The following is a 15000-nucleotide window of genomic DNA, read 5'->3' as shown; positions in this document are numbered from 1 at the left end:
TGTTTTTCGTATTTATGACTGCAGCTTTTGCTGGGGCTGCAAAAGGTTGAACATTAGGTGGAAGAGGAATGAAGTATAATCCAGGTTTATTGCAATTAAGGCTTCGTATATATATTTTCTTTTGTGATATCTATTCAAAATTTTATTGTTTTTTATAATTAGGTCAATCTATTCATATTGGCACAAAGTATGGCATTCTTTTAGCAGTTTTTTTTTAACTCTGCAATACATGGATTAAAAAAGGTGCCGTATCAGTATTAATGACTAATGAACCATAAATCTTCTACTTAGCATTGTTGATCATCCTAACTTCCCATAATTGCACAGATCATAAAAAATATTTCCTATTAGCAATGAAAATATAATCATGAGTGAGAGATCGGGCAGAATTGCAGTTATTCCAAGCTGGAGCCATTAAACGTGATCACCCAGCATGATCTGTCAGATGGCACAAGAATTACACAAGGCACAAAGTTGATATATCATCTTGACGCCCACGTGGGTTGGTGGAGTAGTCGGAAGCATACTGGTCTTGCGTTCGTTTAGTTGTGGGCTCGAAACCCGCGCTCCTCTCCGATTCTCAGCAGTCCAAATCCATATGGCAAAGCTGACGGCTTCGGCCGCAGCCACACGTGTTCTGGCGTAGGATCCTTACCTCCACCTTGCTGCCTGAGATATCCTCATGTACCTACAGGATACAAAACATAAACTAAACATGTTTCTAACTAAACACATACTATCCCCTCTCATTTGATAAACATTCATGAACGACTTTGTTTTGCTCTACGTGGTGAATGCCTTACTTCAGCCGTTGTGAAAGGGACATATATCCGTTTACAAGGTCAATTAGTGTCAATGGGCTCAGTGTGTCATGTGGCTGGATCTAGGTGGCACTCTCTTCGTGGTACTCTGAGACGGGTGGGAGCGATCACGTGTCCCAGCTTATGATTTGCTGTTGAGTGGCTACCACGGGGACGAATCCAATACTTGAATGAAAGGAAAAGCGCCAGCCAGCGTGGGAGGTGTCCATCGAGATAGGAACTCCGTTGACTTTCGTTGTCAAGGGGGAGGCACGAAAGTAAAGAGAATAGTTGGTGGAAGCCAGAAGGAAAGAGGAGGTGTCATCCGGTACGAAGTCTACTAATTAGGTCGCCACTTACTGCAAGTGTAGGACAAGGATGTGGCGATGGCGGAGCCCACCGAGGTGCCGTTTTGTCACCCCATGTTTATTCATCATCATCGATTTGAGGAATACGCCAGGTGGCGCATTACTTCACCCACATGCCGGCACCAGCCCCTACGGTCTCTCCGAGCAAGCTCCCATGCAGTCACCTTCCCATCCCACTCCAAACAACTCCCTACAGGTTCGATCAACTTGCACCAGTCATGAATTCTGTGGGCGTCATCCCCTTCGTCTCCTTCTTCGAGGGTTGTCTCTTGTGGAGCCAACCCTATGAGTAGGATCAACATCAAGGAAATGTGCCACATGACGCCCATATAGCCGGAGTTGACGTTCACGAATTATGCTGATGGTGACTGACTTGGACTGATTCTCACAGTACAGTCTCTGGTGTGATACGAAGTCATGTTTATTGATCTAATAGAAACCGCTTTGAGTACATTCAATTCCACAATAAAATACTTTATTTGCATAAATACGACAATGATCTACTTTCAGACAGGTTCTTTGGTTTTGGCTAAATCGGATCTGAATTAGTCCGACCTAACGTTGTCTATTGACAGCCTCAACTCCTGCAAGTATACACTGGAACGCTGGAATGTGGTGCGCTTGTGGTTTATGGCCAATTGTTACTCCTGCACCATTTATACCATAGACCACCAAACTGTGCCCTGCGGGCCGAATTCGATTCGCAATGTCAGTTCATCTGACCCTCCACATTAATGTACATGTATTTTTTTCATTGTATATTTTCCAAAATATTAGTGTATTCACTATATTGTATTGAACAAAATAGTTATGGTGCCCGCGATCGTTATTCTCTGTTATCTGGCCCGTTGTGAAAACAAAAATTATGATCTATACCATCTTATTGAATATTCTTTGTAGACGAAAAGGACACTTGAAACCACATCAGACTCAGATGGAGGCGAACTGCAGCTGGGCATGAAATTCCCTTAATACTTCCTGAGACACTTGACATTTATCTGACTTGCGGTTTCTCCTGAACTTGGCTGAAGTCTACGAATGAAGAGTTGACTTGATATCGTGTTAGCTAATTGGTCGACAGAAAATCAACCAAAAAAGTTTCCATGCAGAAAAAAATCTTAGAAAACCTGAATGTGAATAAAGCACCTATTCAAAATCACCTAAGAAATTGATTAGGCATTGAAATTCTGTATTTACTGTGCTATATCAAATAACATGCATCAAAGTTGACTATATAAGAGTGATGATGGACTGAGCCGTTGTGTCGACGGATCTCATTTCTTTGTGTTTTGCAGTGGTGTTGGAGAAGGGTAGAAATCCTGCTAGTATGTGCATTAGGCTCACGAATATTTTGTACTTTCACTGTATAGGAATGGTAACGTGTGGTATTCGCGCCACGCGGACCTCTGTTCGAAAGTCGCTAACTGCTAGATTTCATGATTTGATATATACATATATATGTGTTTGTATATATATATATATATATATATATATATACTTTTTTTTTAGTCAGTTTTTGTAAATTATGTTCATTAACTCTACTAAATATAGTTCTTTAGCTCTCTTTTGGTTATCGGTAACATACTTAAGTGAGAGACTGATCCGGAAATCGTCATCCATGTGTCTACCCTCCTTTACTAACCTCATCTAATTTTGTCTACATTTTCTTCCTTTGTTCTTTGCTACATCGTAAAAACACACACACACACACACACACACACACACACACACACACACACACACACACACACACACACACACACACAAATGCCAAGTGGGTTCATATTTCTTCACCTGTAATTTCTCCCTTTTTCCTGTGTCTTATCCTTTCTGTACTGGATTTAAGATAAAAAAAAAAAAAAAAAGAATTGAGGATTATTACAAAAAAAAAAAAAAAAAAATCTTCAGTTCGAAATTTTTCTTACGTTATTCTGTCCAGTGTTTATTTATCTATTTATTTATTTATTCATTACTTTTTCCAGCCACCGTTTTCAATCATTCAGACCTCTGTTTGTTCTTCTTCAAGCTTGCCTAAGTTCTCTTTCAAGACGTCTCCTTTCAATATATTCCTGAATTAATCCCTCTGTGGCGCCTTTCCCTCCTCGCTCTTTTTCTTCCCCATTTCTCGTCACGACCAATATTATTCTTTTTACTGTGTTGGATGGTGTGTTTGTATCGATCGTGATTCGCAGGATGCGGACACTCGTTCGGGTTTAAGGGCCGTCAGTGATTTCCTCTTGCCCTGGAAGTCCTAGCACACAGAGCAAAGGTGACAGCCTCGGTTGCATACACATCTTGACGTAAGATATCCCCTGTAGAAAAAAAAGTATATATATTTATATATATATATATATATATATATATATATATATATAATATATATGGAATTAAACTCGTCAATTGACGCACACACACACACACACACACACACACACACACACACACACACACACACACACACACACACACACACACACACACACACACACACACAAATATATATATATATATGTGTGTGTGTGTGTGTATGATATGCATTTTCTTTTCTTTTTTTAAACTTCTCATCGTTTTTTGTGTTCACTTTCATCTTTCTCACCTTCCATCCTTTGCCGGTAAATTCGCAAAGACTTTTTTCCATCGGCCAATGCCATCAACTGTTAATAACAAACGCATATATATTTTTTAACTCATTTTATTGGTTCCACCTCCTTTCCGGCCGTTGCTAGGACAGGTGGAATGTGGAAGTAATAAACTGAGGGAGATCGGTGTTCTCGTAGCCCTGGCATTATACTCCCTGACACTGGGGGAAAGTCAACAACAGCAACAGGTTATGCGTACATGTGTGACTGTGTGTGTGTGTGTGTGTGTGTGTGTGTGTGTGTGTGTGTGTGTGTGTGCGTGTGTGTTTATGTGTGACTGTGTGTGTGTATCTGTGTTTGTGTATGTGTATGTGTTTGTATGTGTGCGTATGCGTTTGTGTGTGTGTGTGTGTTTGAGTGTGTGTGCGTGCATATGCGTGTGTGTGATTCACCATGGTCTTGGATCACGTGTTGGACTCGTGATCGACAGTTATCTCCCTCCCGGAGGAGAGCTCGGAGATCATATATGACCGATCTATGGGTAATGCTGTGACCTTACACGCACACACACACCCAACTTCCCACCCACGGGAGTTGGAGTAACAAATCGCAGAGCAGCGGTACTGAAATTAACAGCCCTGGGCGGGATTCGAACCCGGACCGCCGCAATGGCGGCCGGGAACTCTACCTCTGCGCCATCGAGTAGTGTGTGTGCGTGTGTGTGCGTGTGTGTGTGTGTGTGTGTGTGTGTGTGTGTGTGTGTGTGTGTGTGTGTGTGTGTGTGTGTGTGTGTGCGTGCGTGTGTGTGTGTGTGTGTGTGTGTGTGTGTGTGTGTGTTCGTATGTGTGTGTGTATATGTATGCACGTACATATTTGCGCATGTAAATATGGTTTTATTTAACTTTAAGTGCATTAAAACGTAAACAGGGATAATGCGAGTTTCAACCAGGTTAAACTATTAAATCTAACTATTTATTACCTCTTTACAAAGGTTAATGAGCTCAGTTGATGTCAGTAGGATCACCTGAATACGTATTATGATATACTGTGACACTGATTAATTACTAATTAAGCTGGTTCTTTGTTGCAACACAGACAAACGACCTTTGGACATGCGCGGATTGTTGGGCCGCCGATCGGCTCGGGAGGAGGACACGTTATACTACGGTGATATCAGAGAAAGTAGCAGAAGCAGCACTCCTCGGCAGGCCGGGAAGGTAAGGGGAACTAAGGTGAGCCGTTCTTCCGTGGCTTAGCCTAAGCGCAGACCGAGACGCAGGCCACACAAGCGACGCAGCACAGAACGAAGGCAGACTTCCTGTTGCTGAAAGGAAGTACATTTTGAGCTTCTTCCTCAACTGAAATACTAAGGTAGTGCATCTAGAGGAATTCCAATTAAGAGAGAAGTTCAAGCTGTACTCAGTTCAGCAACAGGAAGTCTGCCTTTGCTCTGTGCTGTGTCGACTGTGTCGTCTGCGTCTCAGTTTGCGCTAAGGTTGTGCCTGTGTCATGCTATGCGGCGGCGTCGGATGCGGCCAGATGATGTTTGCAAGTTCAATTAGCTTAATAAAATCACCTGGCGACATCAACCAGAACTTGATATAGCGGCCACCGTCACCCCTATCATAAAGCCCTATCATAACCTTTCATCATAAAGGAGACTTAGCTGTACCCAATGACAAGCCGCAACGGCGGCACCGGGCAGTGTGACACTGGCCTTAAGCGTAAAGTAGTTAAGATGTAAATAGGGATGGAGAAGATTGTGATAATGTTGATGTAATCGTCGTCGTCATGATGATCTTACTCATCGTCTTTGTCTTTGTCTTCGTCGTTGTCGTCTTCGTCGTCGTAGTCTTCGTCGTCGTTTTCGTCGTCGTCGTCGTCTTCGTCGTTGTCGTCTCCGTCGTTGTCTTCATCGTCGTTGTCTTCATCGTCGTCGTCTTCGTCGTTGTCGTCTTCGTCTTCGTCATTGTCGCCTTCGTCGTCGTCGTTGTCGTCGTCGACTTCGTCTTCGTCATTGTCGTCGTCGTCTTCGTCTTCGTCGTTGTCGTCTTCGTCGTTGTCATCGTTGTCATCGTCGTCGTCTTCGTTTTCGCCTTCGTCTTCTCTTCTCCCTCCCCGTCGTCGTCATTGTCGTCGTCTTCGTCTTCGTCTTCGTCTTCTCCTCCTTCGTCTTTGTCTCCGTCATCGGCACTAGCTCTGGCACTGGCACTGGCACCGTTGCCATCACCGTCGCCATCACCATCACCATCACCATCACCATCATCACCATCACCATCACCATCACCATCACCGTCGCCATCACCATCACCATCACCACCATCACCATCATCACCATCACCATCACCACTCTTTCACTATCAACGTCAACAAATAGCCACTGTATCACTATCAATTAGCATTAAGCCTTCATTACACATGGAAGCGGAAAGGTGAGAGAGAGAGAGAGAGAGAGAGAGAGAGAGAGAGAGAGAGAGAGAGAGAGAGAGAGAGAGAGAGAGAGAGAGAGAGAGAGAGAGAGAGAGAGAGAGAGAGAGAGAGAGAGAGAGAGAGGGAGGGAGGGAGGGAGGGAGGGAGGGAGGGAGGGAGGGAGGGAGGGAGGAGAGAGAGGAGAGAGAGAGAGAGAGAAACTGTTGATCCTAAGAGGCATCGTATCTCACAACCAACAAATAGGATTATATTAAGACAAGAGTGATGACATATGAATACGTACACAAATAAGAAATGAATAATAACGAACATATCCGAAGTTTGTTTACATGATATAATTCGAATGATACAAATAGCGGATTACTGCATATTAGGAAATGGAGTTCTGAAAGAATAATCCGGATTAAACCGGATTAAGATTTACCGGTCACCGAAGTCCATACGTTTAACCCAATGTAGTAATGTGTTCTTTACCATGAACATCGGCCTGGAACAGGGCTGCAATGAACGTGGCTCGGGACCCTCTCTGCTTTTGATCTCATCCTTTGTCTGAATCGAATAGTTTAGTGTTAGACTAATTGGCCATTTGAAATACGTCACTGTATTAAAGGGACTAATTTCAGCTTGTATCTGCTGCTGTAGTGTACAACGTCTTTATGATTTTTCTTCTGTCATCGTCATTAAGATGTTTACTTCCCAGCTCTTGATCGTTTTGCTTGTGTTGCCAAATCATGATGGTGATGATGATGATGATGATGATGATGATGATGATGATGATGGTGATGATGATGATGATGATGATGATGATGATGATGATGATGATGATGATGATGATGATGATGATGATGATGATGATGATGATGATGATGATGATGATGATGATGATGATGATGATGATGATGATGATGATGATGATGATGATGATGATGATGATGATGATGATGATGATGATGATGATGATGATGATGATGATGATGATGATGATGATGATGATGATGATGATGATGATGATGATGATGATGATGATGATGATGATGATGATGATGATGATGATGATGATGATGATGATGATGATGATGATGATGATGATGATGATGATGATGATGATGATGATGATGATGATGATGATGATGATGATGATGGTGGTGGTGGTGATGGTGATGATGGTGATGATGGTGATGATGGTGATGGTGATGATGATGATGATGATTGTAAATTATCTACTTTGCATTTTAACTACATTTTTCATATATATTTTTTAATTTACGATTCTATTTTTCTGCCCTCGATATGTACACAAAAGTCTTTTGTCGGCTTTGATGATTTGCCATTGTAATATCGAAAAACTTCCTCTGATATTTTGGGTCTTTTAATTTAGTAACCTCAAGTGAATATTTCATTCTGCTTTTGAGGACTCCAGACACCCTTAAACTCCAAGAGATTTCCTCGACTTAGCAAAACATCCAGTTAACAGGTTACTGTATAAGTTCATGTCTAGTTGCAATTCTTTTAGATGTTCTGCCTAGTAGAGCAGTAGCATACGGGACTCGTGACCTTGGAGGCCCGGGATCGAAGCCTCGCTACATCCCAATCTAATTATCTGAAAGATTCATTGCAATGAGTGATTTATTCCATAATGGCCCCGACAGCGAAGCAAAATTAGATCCTCGTTCAAATGCTACTATGCTAAGCTGATCGTATTAGCTGGGTAAAACGGGAGATATCTGAATGCAAATTACAGTCGCTCCCAAATCTAGGATATATGTTCATATCTAGATATAGCTATTTTAGATGTTCTGTGTGGTAGAGAAGTAACATGCAGGACTAATGATCTTAAGATCGAATTTTGGTGATGTCCGGATTTGATTATGTATGTATATACCAGTACACATACACACCACATTGAAAGTGATGGCTAATTGTGCGCTTATCATTTTCTTAAGATTATTTTCCATATGCCTTACGACTTATTCTTCTTTGAAAGGAAGTCTATGACATCACTGCAGATAGCCATTATAACTAGGTCACGAATTCGTGTACAAAACCTTTCTCTGTGGTTAGAGAAGAATGCTCCAATGAATGGAGTGATATTTCATTTTATATGTGTTCATACTTGCTCTTCACAGGGGGAAGTTACCAGATAACTAGGTGAGATTACTAGGTAATTGGGAGAGGTTAAGAGGTAGCTCGGGTAGTGACGGGTTATCACATGCAGAGATCAGACGTCGCTCCTATCTCCAGCTCTCTCATTCACCGCCCATCACTTCTCGCCGGCCGGTCGTGGGGGAGGAGATTTTTCTCTCTGGTGCTGACCGGTCTGGCACACGCCTGACCTCTTCGTTGACGCTTGCCCACTGCACTGACCATAGGATCGACTCTTTTGACTACGCTTCAGTAATCGCCCGTTGCATTGCCGTAGACCAACCGACCATTGCCTCGCCAGAGGCTAACCGTCTGACCTCTTCGTTGACGCTGGCAAGCGGGCTTACACTTTAGACAAATACACGCATTTCCCGAGTCGCATAATTCCCTGTTTTCAGGATGTGCTCAAAAGAAAAGAGGCTCACATAAATCTACACTCGCCCGCTTGCCCACCGCACTACACATTAAATCTACTCTTTTGACTACACTGTAGTTATCGCCCATTGCCTCACTAGAGACCAACCGCCTATTACCTCGCTTGGGGTTAATCAGCACCACCCATTACCTCGCTTGGGGTTAATCAACACCGCCCATCACCTCGCTTGGGGTTAATCAGCACCACTCTGCCTCGCTTAGGATTAATCAGCACCGCTCTGCCTCGCTTGGGCTACTCAGCACCAGTCTGCCCCGGTAGGGGCCAATCTCCTTCGGGAGAACACGCGGAAAGTGAATCCTACTCACTTCTCGTAAGAGACATACACAAACCTCTCACGAACATAACCACGCCCAACGCACAAACATCTATACTTTTTCTTCGATTAAAATTCGCTTCCTATCTAACTTTCTTTTATATAACACATTCTCATTTCAGTTTACCTCCCACTAAAGATTTTTTTGCTTTTCAACCTTTTTCTACTACTACGCCTCCGGCCATTTTCTCAGCTTCTGGTGCATCTAAATGCAGGCGTTGGCGTCGCCGTCCAAGTTCCGTGCCCATTCCTACTGCGCCACTATCATCATCACCCCTTAGCGAAACACCCATAAAATTGCGCTTATTGGCAATAGCCGTCTTTTATACACTACTATCTTTTAATTTTCTTTTAGACATTCTTCCTCACACAAACCGATTCCGCACGAACGGGTGGTCTGTCCTAGATAGCCCATAGTCTATATGCTTGGCAGAGCCCCCGGCTTCGGGTTGTGACAAAAGATCGCGTGCTTGGTTTTATGGCGTTTTGTCCCATTCTTGGATTTGTGGTGTTTTGTCCCATACTTGGGTTTGTTGTGTGCTTGGGTTAGTGGCAGTTACTCTCATGTTTGGAAGTGCCTTGAGGTTCTCTGCTTGTAAGTTTAATTTTGGGCTCAACTATTTGATAATGCCTCTTAGATTGGTAGGCGATCATCGTCTGTACATATATCCAAAATCTATGTATATTCTTCTAGTATGTTTCTTGTCATGACTATGCTATGTTCAGCTCTTAGGTGGTGTTAAGGGGCTTCTAATGTAAAGTGGTATGAAAGGCGACGGGATAACCTCATTGTTTTCATGCCAATGTAGGTGGAGGGGAGGGCTTCATAGTTCCCTTGGTTACATTTGAACCTATAGATGACATGCGACTTCTGAAGTTCCTTTCTTGATGTAGGCTGTTCTTAAGTAGCTTTTTTTTTATTGTCTTATAATAAATCACTAAGTTTAGTATTTTCTCTGAGTTGACTGTTTTGATGTTTTTCTTGATAATTTGTTTCATTATGCGTTCTTCTTCTTTGTAAGCTAATGTGAATGTAGATTTATAGCAGATGTTAATAATTTCCTTGCTATGGTTATTGTCATCACCTTTGTACCAGCCGTCCATTATCTTCTTGGTCTGGTGGTTAACACAGAAGTACACACCAAGCCCATCAACCCAGGACACACCTCAACTGTTTAAGTGAGTGCCCTCAGAGGTATAAGGACTGTACCATCGGCACCTACACCCGGAGAGCATTCACCCACTGTAGCACCTGGAAACAAGTACACAATGAAATTGAGCGCTCTATCCAAGTACTTATCAACAATAGCTTCCGTGAGAAAAGCATTAACCGCCAGACTAAGAATATAATGTACGGTTGGTATAAAGGTTAATGATAGCTGATGGGAGATCGCTCTGGACCGATGAGAGGCGAGGCATCTTGTGAAGCCAGCAGAGTAGCTGAGCGGGTTAGAGCGTTGCTATTTGCCACAAAGGTCAAGATGACGGCACTTTGAACTCTGCCGCTAGCTAGTTGGACCAAGGGCGGCATGCTTCGTTAAATTCCCCGCTACAAAGTCCTCTGTAAGGGTCACCGCCCTAGCCTCCTGATAGGAGGAGTTCGTGGCGTTAAACTGAATCAATCGTTCATAAATCAATTAGGAATTGGCCCCAAGGCTCTGCTACCCGGTTACGTGATCACCATCATTCACTTAGAAACAATGTAATTTTTTTTTATTTTTTTTTTATTTTTTATTTTTTTTTTGTAAACTCAGGGGAATATGATATTCACTTCTTCGGGTTAAATCTGAATTGTCTTATTCAAAATCACCAACGCTCTGGATATTAATTCACGATAGAATAACCTGTCTCTATTTCCTCGGCTTATGTACCATGGTTAGCAGACTCTATCCGTTTTTGGTAAATAAAAAACTGTTTCTCTAAATGTGAGAGGTTCGAATCGCTATAGAGACGGTAATAAGGTACTGCACAAAGACGTTTACTTATGGGTTGTGGGTACGTACATTCGATTTCATATCAATTATCATTGAATAAGGAGAGGGGGAGGGAGAGGTGGAGGGAGAGGGCTAAGAGGAGATAGAGTTTTTATACAGCCTTATCATTCTATAAACAAAATACTCGTGTAGTTACCGAAAAGAAGCATATTTTCTTTTATTACTGGGAAGGCTAGTCCTCCACTTCTTTCATATTATGAAAGATGATGATCGATGTCTGCTTCCTTCTTTCTGTTGCTAAAAGCCGGGAGCATGGAAACCGTCCCACAACCAGACAATACAGAAATTAGTTCAGCGTTTTCTGTTGGAGGTCTTGGAAAGACTCGAAGGCTATTGGTAGCCGTTGTGTTCTGTTTGTCTCTTAATCAGTGTATCTCCTTGCAATAAATATTGCTATGATTTATTCATTTATTCGTTCTTTTGTTAATTCATTCATTTTTGAAATTAATAAATTAATTTGTTTATTTGGTATTTATTCATTAAGTCATTTGTTTGTATATTTATTTACTATATTATATATATATTTTTTATTTTCATTTTCTTCAGAAACAGGAAGCGGGGGGGGGGATTCTTCATCCACAAGGAGCTAAGATGAAAAGGAAACGAGGGTGGTGGATAGGAGTGGAGTGGGCGGGAGTGGAATGGTTGGGAGTGGAATAGTTGGGAGTGGATGCGTGCCTCTTGACTTTACTACCTTCCTTCTAAAGGAGAAAAAGCCCTTGGTATATAGATAGATGATTTAGAATGGTAATTGACGACTGAATGGTCAGAGTAGATACAATGTGAGGATGGAACCTCTGTCAAATGTAAAACGTTTCTCTTGTTGAAGCCATTCAAGTAGTTGAAACTGGAAAACTATAGACTATTGTGTATTTAAAAACCTTTAACAAACGAAACGTTGTACATTTAATCAAGGTTCCATCCTCAAATGGTGTTTATTCTGACCAAGTATTGTTATTGTTACCCAATTCACTCGTAAGAATTCTACGAACATATCCAGATGAATTATATCGTATGTTTGGCAAAATGTATGACGATATTATATTTTAGATATATACACTGAAAATGTTAAATATTTTGGTAGCAAATTGTTCTAAAACTGTATTCAGTTTCTACATTTGATATAGTGAATGTGTATGTCCATTTTCGTTGGGATCAGTTTTATCACCGTTGCTATACATTTTCTTTTTCCAAAAGCTCATTTGGCTTCCGATATATACTGTAGATTATGCTGCTGATTATATATCCCTATGATAGAGCCTTATCAAGCCCCTCGATTCTTATTTCGCGATCAGATAATGGAGACGAATAGTTTGACAGCGCATAGCCTCACTCACACTTCTCAAGTAGCTATGTAGTGTCATCCAGTCTTCCATGACAAGGCCCAAACGCGACGCATAATAAAACAAGATGAAATAAAAACATCTGACTTTTTTGCCTTTCTACACATGTTCTTATGACTATCGTAAGATTTTTTTGTTCAGAATCTATCTTGTAGAAAAAAAAAGTGTAACTGGATCCATTCAGTTTCCGTTCCCATGGGTACTTGATGCATAGGCGAGGCGTGAGCCATTATCTGCATTAAATCATAAGATAGTACCCAGAATCAATATACAGAGAGTCCCCTTACCCCACTCCCCTCCCTCCCTCCCTTTCTTTCTTTCCCTCCTTCCTCATCTCTCTTCCTTCCCCCCACCTTTCCCTCCCTCCCTCCCTCCCTTTCTTTCTTTCCCTCCTTCCTCATCTCTCTTCCTTCCCCCCTCCTTTCTCTCCCTCCCTTCCTCCCTCCCTTTCCTCCCTCACTCCTATCCCATTCTCCTCCCTTCCTCCTTTCCTCCCTCCCCTTCCTCTCCCCTTCTCTTCTCATCCATCCTACACTTCCTCCTTCTTCCCTTCTTACCCTCCCTCATTCCCTTCTTCCCTTCCTTCTTTGCCTCCCTCCCCTATAGCCCCTACCCTTCCTCCCTCTTCTTCCTCTCCTTTTCCACTGCCTCCCTCCCTACCCTCCTTCCTTCCTTACTTCCCCTACCCCCTCTCCTTCCTCCTTCCTTACTTCCCCTCCCCCCTTCCTTCCTCCTTTTCTTCTTACCCTCCCTCTTCCTCTCTCCTTCCCTTCCCACCCTCTCTCCTCCCCATCCATCCTCCTTTCCTACCGAACTCTCTCACCTCTCTTCCTCTTCCCTCCCAGGCCTCTGTATCCCTCAGCTCTCCTTCTCTCCTTTATTTACCATGGAAACCTGGCGCTTGGAATCCACGATGGCATCTGCCGTGAGAGGGAGCCTGGGACCAATTACGCACAATTGGTCTCACAAAAGATGCACTCACGGTTGTGAGGGTCTGTGAGATGGCTCACGATTACTTGGTTCGTTTTACTCCGTGGGATTATCAGCCTTCTACCACAGCCAATGGCGTTGGTACACATCCTACTACCTGGCATCCTATTTGGGGAAACGCGTTCTTAAGTTCGGTTAAAGTGATGAGCCTCGTATTTTACAGCTCGAAGAAAAACAGCCCCGTTATTCGAAAACAAATAATTAGTACTCTAGACAATCGTTTGACGATCATCATTGAGCCATGAACGATCATCGTAGAGCGATAATCGCATAGAGCAAATCGTACCTTTAGATTTGTCATTGTTGTTGGCTGGTCGATAGTGTTAATAGATGTTGACTTTGAACATAAGAACATGAGAATGGAGGAGGCTTCAAGAGACCATAACGCCTACACTAGGCAGTTCCATGTCCATTACCACTTATCATCCCCATCCATAAAGCTATCTAGCTTTCTCTTAAAACAACCAAATGTTCCAACGCTCAATACATCGTTACTAAGTCTATTCCAGTCGTTAACTTCTCTATTGATAAACCAGTTCTTGCCTATTTCCTTCTTAAATCCAAAATTGTCCAATTTAAATCCATTACTGGGAGTCCTGCCCTGTTGTCCTAATATGATGACCTTGTCTGCGTCATCCACGTTAAAACCCTTGACCCATTTGGATACCTGTATTAGATCCTTCAACTTGATGAAATCGCCTGTTCATAGGCGAAACAGAAATCCACGATGGACATCACCTTGCCGAAGAGGCTAAACCAGGAGCCGGGAAATAAGAGCGAATGACCTCAAATTAGGTCATTTAAAAAATCACGGGAGCAATGAAAGCCCTTCCTAGTATCAAGTCACCATCTCCGGTGTCGGGTGTAGGTGACACCTGTGTTGCTTCGAGTAAAAGATGAAACAGTCAATGTGTCTTTCTATAATCTGTTCCGTATCGTGGTCAGGCAGCCCATGTCAAAGGCAGGGGAGTACTTTCTCATGTAGCTTTGGATCAGTTTTCCGAGTTAGGAATGCAAAATAAATAGACAGACAGGCGGACAGACGGGCAGACAGTGAATGGGGAGAGACGATGAGTAGGGGGAGAGGCAGTGAGTGAGGGGAGAGGCAGTGAGTGAGGGGAGAGGCAGTGAGTGAGGGGAGAGGCAGTGAGTGAGGGGAGAGGCAGTGAGTGGGGGGAGAGGCAGTGAGTGGGTGAGAGAGTGAGTGGGGTGAGAGAGAGTGAGTGGGGTGAGAGACAGTGATGGGGATGAGACAGTGAGGGGGAGAGAGACAGTGAGGGGGAAGAGAGGGTGGAGGGAGAGTGAGTGGGGGGGAGATGCAGTGAGTGGGAAAGAGGCAGTGAATGGGGGAGAGACAGTGAATGGGGAGGAGAGACTGAATCGGGGAGAGACTATGTGGGGGAGAGACTAAGTGGGGCAGAGGCTGTGAGTGGGGGGAGAGGCTGTGATGGGGGAGAGCGTGAGAGTGGGGGAGAGGCTGTGAGGCAGGGGAGAGGTGTGAGGCGGGGGAGAGATTGTGAGGCGGGGAGAGACTGTGAGGCGGGGGAGAGGCTGTGAGGCGGGGGAGAGGCTGTGAGTGGGGGGAGAGGCTGTGAGTGGGGGGAG

The 15000-nt window shown here is 43.3% G+C and overlaps 1 protein-coding gene across 1 annotated transcript in view; it reads left to right on the top strand.

The window, feature by feature from the left end:
• Window positions 1-15000, top strand: part of LOC143020917 (uncharacterized) — a 442767-nt gene that overhangs the window by 171126 nt on the left and 256641 nt on the right. The window contains exon 5 of the mRNA XM_076177865.1: window positions 4843-4964. Within this exon, the coding sequence (XP_076033980.1) occupies window positions 4843-4964 (122 nt within the window). The remainder of the gene's footprint in view (window positions 1-4842; window positions 4965-15000) is intronic.

The sequence above is a fragment of the Oratosquilla oratoria genome, chromosome 3, assembly GCF_046742065.1.
Source record: "Oratosquilla oratoria isolate Oo_2021 chromosome 3, ASM4674206v1, whole genome shotgun sequence".
NCBI classification, from domain to species: Eukaryota; Metazoa; Arthropoda; class Malacostraca; order Stomatopoda; family Squillidae; genus Oratosquilla; species Oratosquilla oratoria.
Note: the sequence above shows the minus strand (reverse complement) of the source record. Positions and strands in the feature narration are given on the sequence as shown.